The sequence below is a fragment of the Dipodomys merriami genome, unplaced genomic scaffold (genome assembly GCF_024711535.1).
Source record: "Dipodomys merriami isolate MVZ:Mamm:240054 unplaced genomic scaffold, mDipMer1.0.p SCAF_3, whole genome shotgun sequence".
Classification (NCBI taxonomy): Eukaryota; Metazoa; Chordata; class Mammalia; order Rodentia; family Heteromyidae; genus Dipodomys; species Dipodomys merriami.
In genome coordinates this window covers 38,175,572-38,194,324 of record NW_027204492.1, presented here as the reverse complement: position 1 = coordinate 38,194,324, position 18,753 = coordinate 38,175,572, and the positions used below count along the sequence as shown (strand labels likewise).

Genomic DNA, 18,753 nt, shown 5'->3' with positions numbered 1-18,753 from the left:
TCAGATCAAAGCCATACATGAGGATCACACAACAGGGATCTGAGTCCTGCTATGCACATGAATAATTCATGAAATATCAATTTCAGGACTAGTGTTGCAACAGGTCACATGTACTTGTTAAGAACATCCTCCCTGTGGACTCTCACATTTGAATGGAAACACATTACACTTGGAAACATGGATTTTCAATATTGTTTCAGCTCTGAATTCATCAATCTACATTCTATTTACCTAATATGTCAATATAGTCATTTTGTGATACATAGAATTTAATTTACCTGGGAATTTGAATTACTCTGCTAGAGGAAATTATTGACCAATTGGGTCTATTACTAAATCTCATTCTTATTCTCTAATGTAAACAAGATTATTTGATCAAATAATTCAGCTTGATCAAACTGAATTCTGTCATACTCATCTATGGAGAGGAGCCGCTTTTTCCACTCCTGACATCCTTTTAAACCCCGTATGATTGGGCATCTGTTTCCAAAACCATCCTGAAATTCCTTTTTCAAAGATTATTTGTGCCCTCCAATTACCAAATGCAGATGCCTTTTATCTCCACTCACTATTCTTATCTTCTCTGCATATTTCACAGTGACAAATCCTTTCTTGAAATATGTTTCTCCATCATCCTCTTAGATTGGTTCAGACTATATTAGCAACTACCTTGAGTATAGCAGCCTCCATTTTTTTCAGAATCTCGGTCTTCAGGCTTCTTGTTTCAGTTTGCCACACATGCTGCAGCTAGGGTATTGCCCTAAATGCATGTGTAATTATGTCATTGCCATGTTTACAGCTTTTGATATGCCCCCCATTAAAAAAGGTGCATATCCAAAGTCTTCATAACAGAGCTTTGATCCACATTTCCAGCCTGTCCCCACCAGTACTAATACTCCCTTCAAGCTGAGCTAAACTACCATTCCTTGAACATGCTTGATATTTTATTAATATTTTTGAGACAGAGTCTTGCTGTATTACTAAGGCTGGCTTCAAATTTATGGGCATAAGCAATTCTCCTACATTTGTCTTCCAAGTAGCCAGGACTACAGGTGAGCTAGTCCCTGTGGCTTGGAATACCTTGACATCTTCCATCATTGCCTATTAAAATTCCATCTCTTCTATGTGAAGTCACTACTGCACCCTGAACAAAGTAGTTGCTCATTAAAAATTTTGTTGCATTAAATCTCTATGCTTCCAATTCCTTTCTTCTCTGACATCAGTTTATCTTAGAGATGAAACTGAAATTATTACTGTCTTTCCTTTTTCCCTCCCTACCATTTTATTTGCTAGGGAAACCCCAGATTGAAATGGAATAGGATTAAAGAAATCAGAAAGCTAGAAATCAGTGGCTCATGTCTGTAATTCTTAGCTACCTAGAAGGCTGAGATCTGAGGCGCACAGTTCAAAGCCAGCCTATGCAGGAGATTCTGTGATTCTCTTATCTCCAGTTAAACAGTAAAAAGCTGGAAGTGCAATTATGTCTCATGTGGTAGAAATGCCAGCCTTGATTGAAAAACCTAAGGGACAACTCCCAGGCCCTGAGTTCATGTCCTTGTACATCTGCACAAAAGCAAATGCATAAGATAAAGAAATCAGAGATACTCTCAAGCTGAGAAAAAGGAAATAAATGGTGAAAAATTACTCCAGTGGGAATCAAGCCAAAGAAACAAAGAGAGGTCTGGCAAGAAATGAAGTAAGAGTATAGCTGGTCCTCAGAATCCAGTTTAAGAACAAGTGAAATCAGATTAGTCCATCTAGAAATATATATGTCTATGTGAATGTGAATAGATCCCCCGGGATGTAATCGTGGGAACAGTACCAAAGTTATTAGGAAGCTACAGATACTTAGAAGACAGAAAAGAGCAAAGAACATGAGTCTCCTTTCTTTTCTCATACCCCCTTACTCCCCACAAACTTTCCCATCCTCTCTTCCAAATGTATGTACTTTGAACAACTACAAATTAGAGGAACTATGGAGATAGTAATGAAGCAATGAAGAGAAGTAATGCTTGAAGGTCCAGGATGTTGGTATAATTCATTTGAAACAAACTTTGTAAGGTGTTGGGATGATGAGTGAGAAAAATTATTGAAGCAGCCTACTAATAAATATATCCACAAAAAAAAGGCAAAAAAAATCTCACCAGAATAACCAAGTTAAAATAGGGGACTGGATACATGGACTCCAATCCTAGCTTTGCTGCAACTTAGTTATGTGACTATAAATCACTTAAACTTCACTCTGGGGCTGGGAGTGTGGCCTAGTGGTAGAGTGCTTGCCTAGCATGCATGAAGCCTGGGATTCGATTCCTCAGTACCATATACACTTCACTCTGAAGTTCAGTTCTCTCATCAGTAAAATGCTAATCTTTTTTTCATGACATGATTAGAATTATTAAATAGTATGTATAGAACTACCATGCCAGAGTGTCTGGCAAACTAATCATCCAATAAATCATACTTTTCATAATCTACTCACCTGTAAAAGAGATGATGATGACTGTTTTTATATACTAAAGGATTGCATGAAGGAGAAAAAAGATATTGACAATGAAATAACTTTAGAAAGTCAAAATGAATAAAATATTCTGAAAACATTAGGTTGCTTTAATGTCAATAAATTCTTATATCCACCTACAAAGTCATGAATGTCATCTTTCCTTCAGTAATGACAGTCTGGAACAGAGGTACATCTGATTAACTAGTACCTAGAATAGAGCTTGGTGCATAATGGGTGTTTAGTGAGTCTTTGTAATATTTGTCTAATGGGTTGGGATGGGTTAGTGTTAGAGCACTTCCCTAACACATGTAATTCTCTAGGATCTATACCTATCACTGAAAAACAAATTATTTACTGACTGATCATCACATTGGCTCTCAAGCTCATTATTTTTGTCCTTTTTTCCCTCTGTTTTTCCTGCTGGCTTCACACCTTCTATGATGACAGCAAACTCTGGAGATGAACCTCACCAACCTGGTTAAGCGCAACAGTGAACTAGAAAATCAAATGGCCAAACTAATACAGATCTGCCAGCAAGTTGAGGTATGTAACAGGAACCTTCCCAATTCTTTCAGAGGAGATGGATTGGATGATCTTTTGGGGGAGCTTGGGTTTAGTCAGAATGTAGTTTATAATCATTTGGAGTGATGGGTAGCTCTACAAAGTCTCATTTCTGTATGATGCTTATTCTAAGAAAAGGAACAAATATTTATAATTTTTTAAAAACTACAGTTTTGCTGGGTACCGGTGGCTCACACCTGTAATCCTAGCTACTCAGGAGGCTAAGATCTGAGGATCACAGTTCAAAGCCATCCCGGGCAGGAAAGTCCATTACACTTTCCCTCCAATTAACCACCAGAAAACCGGAAGTGGCACTGTGGCTGGAGTGGTAGAGCGCTTGCCTTGAGCTGAAGAGCTTAGGGACAGTGCCCAGGCTCAGAGTTCAAGCCCCACAACTGACAAAACAAACAAACAATGCAGTCTTGATGGATTTGAGAGACAACAGTCCTAAGGACACACCCTTCTTTCCAAATTACAGGCAGTAAGAGAATCAGAAAGGATGTGTGATTCTTCCTTCCTCAAATTAGAAATGATCTCTCCTTAAAGAGATTACTGGTGTGTCATAAGCAAGTTGTAAATCCTGTGTCCTTGGGATAGGTTAAGGTTCATTCAGGGTAATATTATTTCAGTAACAATATAATCAGGACTGCCTTTTCTCTTTCTAGCCTCCTCTTTCCTCCTCCTCCTCCTCTTCATCCTGGTCCTAGCTAGATCATGCTCCTTACCTGATGCTTACCACCTTTCCACTTATTCTTGCCATCAACAAGTCATACCTGTTAAAGTTGGCTCTGAATTATAAACTGCTGTACAAGTGAAAGGCTTTCAAGAAATTGTTACCAATATTGAATTTAGAGTAGAGATTAGATGAGGAGTGAACTCTGTCTCTGGGCATAATAAAATAAAGATGTTATTCCTTTTTCTCAAGAACATGCATGAAACATTAGCTCTATCTTTTTAGTTTTGTGTGATTTCATGGAAGAACTAATGGTAAGATCTAAAGTCTAAATAGGATTAGAGAACACATTTATTTCTAATGGACTTGGATTGGATAAAAAATTTCTAATTCTATTTGGAGCCTGATAGTCTAGTTCCAATATTACTTGGGTGACAAATAAATGTAACACTTTGAGTTTATTTTGCTTATTTCACTTTTCTTTTAAATTTGTATTTATTTATTTAACTGGGCCTAGAATTCAAGACCCTAACCTTTCAAGGCAAGCACTCTACAACTTGAGCCATACTTTCAGCCCTTGGCTTGATTTTGTTTTAAACAGTAAAATAAATTTATTGTAATCCCAGTTGGTGATTCCTATTATTAAAGGACTGTGTAGAGTCTTCTATGAATTAATTCTATACTCTTCCCTCCCTTACTTGCTCTCGCCCTCCCTCCTACCTTCTCTTTCTCCTTCCTTCCTTCCTTCCTTCCTTCCTTCCTTCCTTCCTTCCTTCCTTCCTTCCTTCCTCCCTCCCTCCCTCCCTCCCTCCCTCCCTCCCTCCCTTCCTTCCTTCCTTCCTTCCTTCCTTCCTTCCTTCCTTCCTTCCTTCCTTCCTTCCTTCCTTCCTTCCTTCCTTCCTTCCTGCTGTTTAAAGGGTTTAAAGGCCTTGAGCATACTAGACAAGTGCTCTACTACTTGAGCCACAGCTTAAACCTTTTTGCTTTAGTTTGGTTTTCAGATAGGGTCTTTTTCAGATAGGGTCTTGCATTTCTGCCCAGGCTTCAATCCCTTTCCCTCTACTTCCCTAGTAGATTATAGATGTGTACCACTACACCCAGCTTTTCTGTTGATGTAGGGTCCTTGCTAACTTATCATGGCCTGGAACCAGGATCCTCCTATCATTGTCTCCTAAGTGGCTGGGATTATAGTCATGATTCTTCATACCCAGCCCTTATTTGGATTTGTTAAAGTCTATGTTTCTTCCAGTAGAGTATACATACTTATATGATGAACATATCTTAGCAATATAATCCCTGATTGTACACTACATTTGCCAAACAAATTGGTTCTCTACATAGAGTACATAAAGTACTAATGTCTGTGTCAGTTGGCAGGGTGGGTAGGGGTTGGGAAGAAGCATAAGGAATGGAAAGGAAGAATATTAGTATGTAAGCTGGAAAACTGGGTTCTTGGCCTGCTCTGTCTATTAACTGGTTATATGAATGTATGTCATTTGGCTTCTTAGCTTCAATATCCTTACCTATAAAATGAGGAGTTAGACTCACTTTTTGACCTTCATGACTTTCCAGATTTTATGGGTCACAATTCTGTGAATTGGTATTTTCTGCATTCTGTTCTTTTTCTCCATTGTCTGTCTAATCCTTTCCAAAAGAGAAGGAACAAAATAGAAAGTATTTCTAAGTGGTTTTCAGCTCATCAGAATCTCTCATGTTCTATTCTATCAAAGATTCTGATTAGACTGTTAGATTACAGTATAAGTAATCCACACTAGTAAAGGGACAAGAGAGTATTGTAAGCAGGAGACTAGATAAGGGATCCCTAGGTTTAGAATTTGCATGATTGAAGGTAAAGTAACAGCTAAAAGTGAATAAAATATGGCTAGAAAATTAACACTCACCTTCCTCATTCTAATCAAAAAGACTATTAAGTACAGAGCAAGCTAGAGTCAAATAGCAAATTTAACACATTGATTCTATTATTCATTAATATTAAAGTCTCTTTTCCCCACTTCTGGGAAGCTTACAGCCCTGTCCAGCCTCACATTAACATAGCTCTGTTCCAACCTTTCTGAGACCATCCTAGCACCCAATCCTTTATGTTCTGTTCATGTGGCAGAAATTATTCTCATAAGACAACTCATCAGGTGATGTTTTAACAGTGCCTTTCTGAAGGTAGCCTTCCTTCCTGGGCCTTAAGGAGGTGACACCAGTGCTGTCACATGCAAGAAAATAAGAAGAAAGAATAGTCTCATGAGAGCCAACAAAGTAGAAGCACCCTTAGAATTGCTTGTTAAATCCTATCATGAAAGCCACTGTCTTCTCTGGCTACACAAAAGATCAGTGTTTATTAATACCTCTTTATGCATGGCATTATGCCAGAATTTTTTTTTAAGGCATGAGCACAGTATCTACTCTTTGAGGGCTTACACAATGAAAAAATTCACCGCAATGTAGATATATTTATGTAGGAAATGAAGACAATGGAATAAATTATGAAATGAGAACTTAAAAAAAGAATAGTGATCACAAGTGTGTATTTTGGGAGTTATCTTCATAGAAGTGTATATAGTTTAGGATTGTGTCCTTGACAGGGACTCTTCAAGATAGTTTATGGGAAAAACCATGGCTGGGGCTGGGAAGGTGGCTCAATGCTAGAGTGCTTGCCTTGCATGCATGAGGCCCTGGGTTCAATTCTTCAGCATCATATAAGCAGAAAGAGCCAGAAGTGGCGCTGTGGCTCAAGTGGTAGAGTGCTAGCCTTGAGCTGAAGAGCTTGAGGGACAGTGCCCAGGCCCAGAGTTCTGGTCCACTACTGACTAAATAAATAAATAAATAAATAAATAAATAAAATAAAAAGACTATGGCTCTCCTTTATGACATCTTCCTTTCTGAAAGGTAAGAGATGTGCCTTCCCTTAACTTCCCCTTAATAATAGGGTGAATCCAGCCTGCTTATTATAGTCATTCAACATAGAGCCTATGTGTCCAAAGGCTTCAGGACGAGCCTAGAATTATAAATGCCATTTAAGAAGATGCTTAACATTTCATAAATGCTGACAAATATTTTATAAAATGAAATCAATAGTAGGATACTGTTAATCATCAGAGCCTGATACTGAATGATTATTTGGATTTTTTTTCTCTAATGCAGGTTTAAGTGTTTAGAGAATGGCTATATTCACAGTGTAAACCAGGAATTTCACTTTGGGTGGGGATGAAGGATACCAGCTAAGGCACTTCTGAGAAAACTGGAATAGGCTACTTTCCTGCCAAACCTGTTCCTCTTCCTTACTTATTGTCTGCGAATGTTTTTGTCACAGGTTGACATTTCATAAAGAAGTCATGAACACTGCCTCCCCATTTTAGTTCTTTCCCCCTGTTCTCTATTCTCCTCAGAAAGTAAACAAAGCTGCAGTCTTCCTATTATTACAGAAACAGAGATTAAAATCGCCATAGATTTATTAGCTGAATTGTAACTTATTATAGTTGCTGCTCCACTTTCAGGGTTCAGTAAATAGATGGTTGGAAATAATTTCTTTTGTGGCTGGAGAGCATGGGAAGGAGGTAAGAGGCAGGCCCAAGATTCCCTTTAATCTGGTTAAGGAAGGGCAAACTTCGACCTTGCTATTCTGGCCACTTGATCTCTATATATAGTTCTTTGTCCTGGTTCATCAGGCATCCTTTGTTTATATTTCCAAAGGAAATCTCTGTATAATGCATATCTAAGGGAAAATGTATACCAATAGATGGATACTTCCTTTTGGTTTCCAAGATTCCATGGTTTTGTGAATACTAAGCATTCCTGAAAATTTGCCAGGGGGAAAATAGTTAAATACTTAGTAATCAGTTGGTCAACAATATTTCTGGAGCATATAGTATGTACCCAGTATGTTGTACAATTTTAAATCTACAAAAGAATCATGTGGTTCATGGTATCTAGAAGCCTAATGGTCTATTTAGGGACAGCACTGCTTCTTGGGAGAAAGAAGAGTGTTTATAAAGCAGCATGCAGAATAGGGATTACTAATGAATGGAATGTAGCCCTTTCAATTTTTCTCATTTAGTTTTTGTAAGGTACATTAAATAGGTAGGTTTCATTAGGTAGCCAATGAAAAGAACACCATGCGCTATTCAGGCAGGAGAAGAAGTTTATTTACCAAACTGCTGCCCCAACGTGCATGGTGGAGAGGTATGGCTGAAAAGGAAAGGATGACCCACCCCTGGGCCAGGACTTATCTAGGTCAGGGACAGGAAGAGGTGTGGCCAGGTGGGGGAAAGGTGTGGCCACACTGGATTGGGACATGACCTCAGGGTCTGGGACCCTCCTAAGGTCAGATGGGAGGTATGTGACCAGAGGTGGCCCAAGATGTGACCTAGCAGGTGGGGAAGGTGACTACTTCCAGGTCTGCCAGTTACCTAAGTAACAGATACTGGGCGGAAACTTAGCCAAGAGGTATGGAGGTGTCCCTGTGCAGACCTTACAGTTTTTGTTCTTAGCTTTTTGAGTCTTTTTTTTTTTAATTTAATTTTATTTTATTTGAGAACATACTGTACAGAGGGGTTACAATTACATGGGCAGGATAATGCATACATTTCTTACCAAGCATTGCAGCCTCCTCCTTTGTTTACCCTTCACCTCCCTTCCCAGCCTCCCCCCTCCTCCCCACCCAATCATACCCCCCTCCCCCCCCACACCGACATTGTAAAGCTGGTTTTGACATGACATTCTGAATATCTGGTATATGCCTTCATTTTCTCCTCCCCAGAACTGCTGCAATACAATGATTAATCTATCCCCAAATCTCCCTGGGCAGGTCAATATCTTTCTGGCTTTTCTGAAGCTTTTTAAGGAGCTGGAACTGGTCTTCAGCATTATGACAATGGGAAGGTGGGGAGATGGGAAAAAGAAAGGAGGAGGGAAAAAGGAGAGGGGAGAGAAGAGAAAAGAGAGAGGAGATAGATTGAAATTAGAAAAGTAGCTTCCTTTGGTTTGGGAAATGTACTTTTTCTGTCTTTCCACTAAGGCTTATTATCTTGTCATTTTTAAAATTTTTTGTAGATTTCAATCTTTTTATGAATATTTTTAAATTTTAATTTTTTTAATTATAAAGGTGATGTACAGAGGGGTTACAGTTACTTAAGTCTGGTACAGAGTACATTTCTTTTTGGACAATGTCACCCCTTCCCTTGCTCTCTCCCAGTTTTTCCCTCCTATCCACACTCACAAGCTGAATAGTTCATTTTCAACATACTGTCCAGTAAGTATAACTAATGCATTTGTTCACTCTTTGTCCCTCCATTTTGTGCCCCCCTTACCTGTGATGATCCCCCCCAAAAGAATATAAAATGTGAAATTAGAAACAAAAAATTATTAATTACTAAGAATAAGGCCAAACTTGAAAGGCACCATCTCCATGTAGAGAAAAACTCCAGGCTAGTCATTCCAAAGATAAAAGGCTTGAAGTAAAGGGTTAAACACCAGGTTACAGGAATTGGGTAAATAACAGTGAAACTCAGAAAGAGCCAGAAAACTTGGAAGGTGGTTTGATTTTAGGGTGTGACAAGAAATTTGGAATGTGGTTTTTGCTTTGAGGGCTTATTGCTTTGCTTATTTAGAGTGTAATTGCTATTTCACTAACTTGTTTCTTTGATGGGAAGAATCAGGATAAGATTTTGCCTTGTGACTTATTGCCTTGGTTATACCTTTGCCTTGTGACTTACTGACTTGGTTATTGGAATGACAGGAATTGTAATGGCCATCTGTAATCACTAACTGCTAGCCCTGCTTCTGTAACTTGCTTCTTTGCGGATTGCGCAACTACCACTGTCCACCTGCAAGTGCTCTTCCCCTAATATGGATCTTGCCTTTAAATATCCTGAGCTTTTTTATTTTACTGCTGTTCTTCACTGTCTTGGTATAGTGAGGGGCAGTCGCTGAGGCTAATAAAGATTCCTAGCCTGATTGACTGAGTGTTGGTGACTTCTTTTGCCAATCATGGGTTCGAGTCCCACTGGCCCTGGGAAGTTGGGATACTTCAACTCTCCCAAATATACATAAGGGAACAAACAAGACAAAAAGAAAAGAAAACAAAAGCAGCGTGTTTCCATTTCCTGGAGTTCATTTTGATAAATATTATTTTGTATAATCACATGCACATTGCACTTTTGTGTTCCCTTCCTAGGAGTATCCTCCTTCCGTTTAACTGTGTAAATGCCTAGAATACCAGATAATCTCTCATGTCCCAGTTCATTTTAGATCTAGCTTCCATGTTTGACAGAAAGTATGTGGAGCTTGGCTTACTTCACATGATTTGTTCTAGGTACATTAAGCCTGTTTTCCATGGACCTTCCACTGTAGGGGTAGGACAGCAGTTTGCTTTCCCCCCAATAAACTCTTTTCTGCCTGAACCATTTGGTGGTTTCCTTTTGGTGAACCTTACAGTAATATTATTCTTTCTAATGGCTGTATAAAATTCTATTGTGTATAGGTACTACATTTTTTCAGATCTAGCCATCTATTATAGGGCATCTGATCTGTTTCCACAACTTGGCTATTGTGAATAGTGCAGCAAAACATGGATGTGTAAATGTCTTTATGGTGTCTTAGCTTGTGATGTTTTGGGTAGATGCCCAGGAGTGGTATGGCTGGGTCATAGGGAAGATCTATGTTTAGTTTTTTTTTTTTTTGGGGGGGGGTTCCCGTTGTGGGGCTTGAAGTCTGGGCCTGGGCGCTATCCCTCAGCTCTTCAGCTCAAGGCTAGCGCTCTACCACTTGAGCCACAGCGCCACTTCCGGCTTTTTTCTTTTTGCTTATGTGGTGCTGAGGAATCGAATCCAGGGCCTCAGGCATGCAAGGCAAGCGCTCTACCACTGAGCCACCTTCCCAGCCCCTATGTTTACTTTTTTTGAGGAACCTTCAGACTGCTGTCCAGAGTGGTTGTACTAGTTTACATTCCCACCAGCAGTACAGTTGGGTTCTTTTCCCCTACATCACCACCAATATTTTGTTATTGTTCGATTTCACAATGTTGGCCAATGTAACTGGGTTGAGGTACAATCTCCAAGTTGTTTTGATTTGCATTTCCTCTATGGCCAGGGATGTTGAGCATTTCCTCATATGCTTCTTTGCCATTCTTATCTCTTCTTCTGAGAATAGACTTCAATCTTTAGGTGGCTGTATAATCTTTCTTTCTATTCCTATTGCTCACTAGAAGGGTATTTGGTTTGGGAAGGCAAGAATTTTTGAGTCTATGTAACAGATGTCTGACTACTTCTCCAACTGCAAATATATATATGACTTTAAAATAAGTTATAAAGGCTTGGCACTGGTGATTCACTCCTGTAATCCTCACTGTTGAGGAGGTTAAGATCTGAGGATTGCCTGGGTAGAAAAAACCATGAGACTCTTATCTCCAATAAACGAATAAAAAAAGCCAGAAGTGGAGCTTTGGCTCAAGTGATAGAGCCTTGAGCAAAAAGAAGCTCAGGGACAGTGCCCAGATGCTGAGTTTAAGCCCTAGGACTAGCACAAAAAAAGTTACAAAATCTTAGATAACAGTCAAAATTTACATGAAATATTTAAGCTTGGAAAAGTAAAATAAATAAATAAATTAAATAAGTTATTTTTCTCAGTAATAGGGTTTGAAATAGAGTCTCTCAAGCTTGTTTGACATGTTTGCTGAGGTTGCTCTCTACTGCTTGAGTCACACCTCTAGTCCAGAATTTCTGTCTGGTGTTGACTTCAAACCTCAATCCTCCAAGTGTAGCCTCCTGAGTTGCTAGAATTAAAGGTGTGAGCCACTAGAACCCAGCTAAGAAGCTTTTAATAAAGTGTTCCTGTGATGATTTTAGTATGTGATGCTTAAGTGTTTTTAGTATGCTAGCTAGAAAAAATAGAGTGTCTAGCTAGAAAGGGCATAATATAAATGATTCAAGCAAAAATGTATTTGTGGAAGAGACCTCTAGAAGCATGATAAAATGAAGAAGTGATTACAGTGAAGTGGGTACAATCATGGGAATTGTAATGGAGAAAATGCATGTTAGCCAAACATCACAGGAAGAGGAATTAATTACTCCTTCTGTTGAGGCAGACAGCAGAGGTATTAATGAAGGTGGAAATAACATGTTATATGGGGAAAATGGTACCTTAAGAACTACGTATAGGGGCTGGGAAGGTGGCTCAGTGGTAGAGTGCTTGCCTTGCATGCCTGAGGCCCTGGGTTCGATTCCTCAGCACCACATAAGCAGAAAAAGCTGGACATGGCGGTGTGGCTCAAGGAGTAGAATGCTAGCCTTGAGCTGAAGAGCTGAGGGACAGAGTTCAGGCCCCATGACTGATTAAAAAAAAAAAAAAAAGAACTACGTATAGAAAATGGTTGCTGCCTTCAAGGAACATACAGCTAGATTGAAAATCTGTTAGGCAAAATGGCAAATGAAATGTGAAGTGATAGCTGTTTTAATGAAGATAAATGCAAGATATAAGCTAGCATGGAGAAAGAAACATCCACATCTGCTGGGGGGATTTAGGAAAGGCTGAAGAATGGAAATAAAGATGGATTTATCTTGAAATATGAGCAGAATTTTGCTAAAGCTATAGAATGAAGGATGGAGCAAGAGTTAGAGTGAAGGGTAAGACTTTTACTGAGAGATATGAAAATCCAACCCGAAGCAGTGACTGTGGGATTAGGAAGGAGAGAATATATTTAAAACATTTCTAGATATAGAATTAAAATTACTAGATGCAAAAGGTGAATGAAGAAGACTACTAGAATGACCTGTAGATTTCTTCCTTTGGTGCTGCCTTTAAGAAACACAGAAGTATTTGTTTTTAGACATGTGAGGTTTGTTGTACATGGATCAAGGTCAGGTAGGTGATATCTAATAGGTAGCCAACTGACTAGATCTAGAGGTCAGGAGAGAGGTTAGGAAAACTCATAGACATGGAAGTCATCAGCATCTAAGTGACACACCAAGCCACAGGGAATATTCTGAAAGAGAAGAGGGGCTAGGACAGATCTCCAGTTTTTTGTTTGTCTCAAAATAACCTTCCAAAAATAAAAGATTGTTGTGCTTTTGATAAGATTATGAGTGAGGTGTATATTTTAAGAATTAAATATAAGAAGTAAATTATTCATTTGTGGGATTAATTAAAGGTTAGATATTACTGCTGTAAAGATTATAAAAGTAACAATGTGACAATGAGGTTTTCTCTTGTTCCAGGTAAGGTGTTAACCCATTTAATCCTCACTCTGTGATATAGACACTGTTATTATTCCTGCTTTGCAGATAAAGAAACAGATACAGAAAGATTTAACAATTTTCCAAGGTCATGCTTCTAGTCATGAACATAATAGGGAACTGGATCTAAATACTTTAGCTCCTAACCAGAGCCTGTGTCCCTAACAACTCTATTACCTTCCTTTTATAAGGAAAGAATGCACTGATTGTCTCTTGTTCATTGATGGTGCTTCCTGCCCATTTTTTAGCTATACTTGGGAAGAATAAAAACAGATGGGTTTGGTGGCTCATGTCAGTAATCCTAGCTACTCAGGCTGAACCAAGAAGATTGTAGTACAAAGACAGCCCAGGCAAAATGCTAGCAAGACATCCCATCTCAACAAATAAGATGGATGTAATGATACACACGTCCCAGGTACATGAGAAAAGTAAATAGAAGAATATGATCTAGGGGCTGGGAAGGTGGCTCATTGGTAGAGTGCTTGCCTTGCATGCTTGAGGCCCTGGGTTTGATTCCTCAACACCACTTATAAGCAAAAAGAAAAAAGCCGGAAGTGGCGCTGTGGCTCAAGTGGTAGAGCGCTAGCCTTGAGCTGAAGAGCAGAGGGACAGCGCCCAGGCCCAGAGTTCAGGCCCCATGACCGGACACCCCCCCCCCCAAAAAAAAGAATATGATCTAGTCTAGCCATGGCAAAAAGAAAGACCCTATTTGAAAAATAAGAAAATCTAAAAGGCTGGGGAGTAGCCCAAGCAGTTGAACGTTTGCCTGGCAAGTGCAAGGCTCTGAGTTCAAATGCCAATATTTTTTTTTCTTTTCTTTTTTTGTCAGTCATGGGGCCTGAACTCTGGGCCTGGGCACTGTCCCTCAGGGTCTTCAGCTGAAAGCTAGTGCTCTACCACTTGAGCCATAGCACCACTTCCGGCTTTTTCTGCTTATGTGGTGCTGAGACATCAAACCCAGGGCCTCATGCATGCTAGGCAAGCACTCTACCACTGAGCCACCTTCCCAGCCCCTCAAACCCCAGTATTGCAACAACAATAGCAACAACAACAACAAAACCTCAAAATACAGATGTAGTGGTATACATACATAATTCAAGTTACTTGAGAGACAGAAGCAGGCAGACCATGATTTCAAGGCCAGTGTAGACAAAGGTAGCAGCAAGATGCTTTGCCAAAAGTATAAACAAGCAAAAAACAGGGGTAGGCTTATGAGTCAGTTGCTAGAGTGTTTACCCTGTATGCTCAAGGCCATGAGTTTGACCTTAAGTACTGTAATAAAAAATTATATAGGTATATATAGGGAGAGAGGAAGAAAAAGAAGAAGAGAGAGAGAATGCCTGTTGTCTAGTCAAAGCTCAGTAACTGTTGGTGAGAAGAGGAGAAAGAGGAGAGAAAGATGGAGAAGGAAGAGAATGGGGAAGAGAAGGATAAGTCATAGGTAGGGATCGTTGCTGGTAGCTCTAAGAGTACTTGCAATGTTAGTACTTATGGGTACCACATCTTTTTGTCAAAGATTCCTATCTCTGACCTCTGGACTTCCAGTTACTTCTCTTATTATTTTTTAGGGGAAAGGAAGATAGTCATTCTCAAATGGTCCCAATCAACTTCAAATTTTACATGTATGAATTAGAACTTTCCTTGCAAAATTGGGAATCTCAGTCCCATGGCCCTTTTAACAATTTACCAGTTACTTCTGCAAAGGTGATAAACTATAAAGGTTTTATGTTCAATGCACTGCTAGTTTTTAATTTAAGTTTTATTTAGTAAGGAAAAGTTTATTGCCCTTCTGCAGAAATATCTAAGGGGTTTTTTGCATTGAAACTCAGGTAGACTTGCCTATTATATTGCCCAGATTCCTTTGGATTACTGCTTCTAAGCAAAAGCAGAAAGTATTAGGGAGGAACATATGCTTTATTCTCCAGTAGCTTAAAGTGGAATTTTTGTAGATTTTTAAATGTTTATTGGCCAAAATGTTCTGTGAGTATTTTGTGAGAGATGGAAGAGTAAATAAAATGCACTCAATAGTTCTGGAGAAGGATCTGAGCTACCAAGCACCTTGTGAGAATGGAATACCTATTTGGAAACCACTGTGGAATTGTAGGTGGAAATGGTTTTCATGAACAATGAAAAATAAGTGCATATTGACCTAGTCTATTCATTTATACTGCAGTAATGACTAATTCACACAATTGCATTCAATCTTATTAAGTATATAGCAATTGACATTTAATGTAGATGGAAAACCTCAAGCAATTGTGCAATATGAAGTGTGGGCATACCCTATTTTTATACTGGAGAAGAAAACACTTGGTAACTTTTCAGTCACCTAGTATGGTTCAATCTTTTTTCAAAAATACTCTGTGACAATTCTGACATGCTACAAAATAACATTTTTGAGGACATTAAATGTTGCAGTGAAAATATTTACAAGGTATAGATACAGGATAGGTTTTAAGAATAAAATAAGCTAAGATTCATGTGTTTTCCTTCCCATCCTCCCCCATATGTACAGGACAGATGAGCTTTCAGGTATAGTCATGTCTTCTTAGCCTCAACAGTACATATAGATATGCAACCTCAGTCTGTTTTTACACATTCCTTTGATGCAACAATATTTCCCCTTGGCTGCCTTCCTCCTCCATTCCCCATTACTCCATGTTCAATTCTCATGTTCTACTAAGTGACCAGAACATTTGTCTAATTTTGCTCTCTCCTGCTGGCTCCACTCTACCACAGTCTGTCCAGGCTCTCCATTCCCAATGTTCTCTTGGGAAGTTAATGGAATCTAAGTAATTCAGTTCCAGGCCTATCAAACTCATCTTGTACCTTGGAATGCTTTTAATTCCTCTTGTACCTTTAATCTCCCCTACTGCCAACCCAATCAAAAACAAATAACAAAGTAGAACCAAAAAGCTTCAAACTTCAAATTAAAACAACCATTACCACAATGCACATGAATGCACACACACACACACACACACATACACACACATACACACACACACACACACACACACAAACACATTTGTTTTGACATCCTTTCTATCTCTGTCATTGGAGTGGATTCCAACTCTATGAAGGATATGGATATAATTAGCAGGGACTGGGAGGGGAGAAAATCATATTTGAATAATTTATTCTGGGCATTGTGCTAGAGGCATTCTTGTTTCAAATCTCACTTAGTATTTATGACATCCCTGATACAGTTGGTGTATTCCCATTTTACAATCGAGGAACCTAAGAATGAGAGTGATTAGATGTGTTTCTGAAAGTCATACATAGAGACTAAGCTGGGGTTGAGTTCTCCAATTCTCCAGCTTCAAAGCCCATGTTCTCTGGACTGGACTCTGCAACCTAGAGGATAAAATGTTGATTCTGACCACTGCCTCATTTAAGGAAACAGCTCTGAGACACCTACTGTTTTTCTCCATTAAATAGCTCTACCTCCAAAAGAACAGATGGTTTATTTAGGGACATGAGACTTGTAAATCCATGGTAAGCCTCTAACTCCTGTCTTTAGCCTATCTTTAACAGCCCAGAGCAGGTCTCCACATCCTAACAGCCCTTCTTGGGGTAAGAAGAAGGAGAACTGCGAGATTTGGCAGAAGGAAGTTGCAATGCTCATGATCAAGCATTTACTTGCTCAGATTATTTTTAGACTGTGTGGGTGGTGAAAATGGGATAGGCAGCTCCAGGTAGCAGCACTGTCTCTAGTTAAAGTCTGTTTTCTATGGGACCTGTCCTCCTTTGTTGAAATTCCTAAGGCTGTGGCGCAGGTAAAGCAGATATGGTTTAACAGTTTCCAAGAGTTTACTGTTTTCTCCAAGTAAGGGATAAAAATGGGACACAACTGGAGGACTTGGCTTTTTGGTTCTTCTGATTGAAAACTTCTCCTTTTCTGTTTCACAGACACAGAGCTGACTTTTCCTAATGGGAATTTAATTCAAAAGAGAGAGTCGGTTCAATCCCCTGTTTATGGGAAGAAGTGCTCCCCAGTACTCTCCCCACCCGACCCCCACACACAAAGCAGAGCTGACTTTTCCCTTTCTCTTCCATATTCTTTTTATTTATGCTAGTACTACAGCTTGAGCTCAGGGTCTGGGCAGTGTCTCTGAGCTTTTTTTTAAATTTAATTTTATTGTCAACGTAATGTATAGAGGGGTTTACAGTTACATACTTCTTGTTGAATATTGCTACCCCCTCCCTTGATTTCTCCCACTTTCCCTCCCACCTTGAGCTTTTTTTTTTTTTTTTTAATTTGTGAACATACTGTACAGAGGGGTTACCATTACATGGGCAGGATAATGCGTACATTTCTTACCAAGCATTGCAGCCTCCTCCTTTTGTTTACCCTTCACGTCCCTTCCCAGCCTCCCCCCTCCCCCCCAATCCCAATCCTTCTCCTTCCCCCCCATCCCCCCCCCCGCACCAACGTTGTAAAGGTCGTTTTGGACATGACAACTTGTACTTCTCATTGTTGCAACAGGTCCACCTGTATCCTTAAACAACTGGTTTTTCCCCATCTCCTCCTCAAGTTATACTGACATCAAATATAGTGAAAGCAGGGGTTATACTGTGGGGGAGGGACATACAAAGCAACAAAGAGATAATCTTATAAATGCGTTAGAAACACATGCATGAAAGAAAAAAAACATTAAAATACATATCTAAGGGTTCATTTTCCTGACATCACATTATCTGACCTTTTCCGCTTGACTCATGCATATACTAGATATTACAAATAAGGGAAACCATGGGACCTATGTTTCTTTGGGCCTGGCTTACTTCACTTAATATAATTTTTTCCAAGTTTTTCCATTTCCTAACAAATGGGGAAATGTCATTCTTTCTGATGGAGGCATAGAATTCCATTGTGTATATATACCACATTTTCTTGATCCATTCATCTACTGAGGGGCATCTGGGTTGGTTCCATATCTTAGCTATGGTAAATAATGCTGCAATAAACATTGTTGTGCTGGTAGCTTTAGTGTGGTCTTGTTTGTAAACATTTGGGTAAATGCCCAAAAGTGAGATTGCTGGGTCATAGGGGCCCACCTTGAGCTTTTTTATTCAAGGCTAGGACTCTACCACTTGACCTATAGCTCCAATTCTGTCTTTTTTTATGGTTAATTGCAGATAAGAGTATCAGGAACTTTACTGTTCAGGCTAGCTTTGAACCAAGATTCTCTGATCAGCCTTCTGAGTAGCTAGGATTACAGGCATGAATCATCAGCTCCTGACTTCCCTTCCATATTCTTGAGTCCACTTCAGCTTCTACTTAGTGACATCAAAGGCTCCAAATAACCGTTGGTTTTGGAATGAGGTCTAAAATAAAATGTTAGCTCAAAGATTATACTGTACCAATAGGAGTCTATGTCAAATAGAACCAGTTTCACCCTTAGGTCCTCCACTGCAATCTATAACTGAGTATCTATTCAGTGACACAGAATAGCAGGCACTCAATTGCCAAAAGATGTGTTATTAGAAAAATTTCAAGTGCACAGGAAAGCCCAGGACATGAAAGAACTAGGCAGAGGAGGATAGCATTGATAAAGGGAGAGAGTATACGAAAAGGGAAGCCAGGTACTGTTGTTCACATCTGTAATCCTAGCTACTCAGGAGGTGGAGATCTGAGGATTAAGGTTTGAAATCAGCCCTGGCAGGAAGGTCTATGAGATTTATCTCCCGTTACCCAGCAAAAAAGTTGGAGTGGAGCTGTGGCTCAATTGATAGGGCACCAGCCTAAGCAAAACAGCCAAGCAAGAGCATGAGGT

The 18,753-nt window shown here is 39.4% G+C and overlaps 1 protein-coding gene across 6 annotated transcripts in view; it reads left to right on the top strand.

The window, feature by feature from the left end:
- The window catches only part of Mid2 (midline 2), a 110,240-nt gene that overhangs the window by 28,659 nt on the left and 62,828 nt on the right, over positions 1 to 18,753 (top strand). For all 6 annotated transcript variants that reach the window (XM_070039953.1, XM_070039951.1, XM_070039949.1 and 3 more), the window contains exon 3: positions 2,948 to 3,043. In XM_070039953.1, coding sequence (XP_069896054.1) covers positions 2,948 to 3,043 — 96 coding nt within the window. The remainder of the gene's footprint in view (positions 1 to 2,947; positions 3,044 to 18,753) is intronic.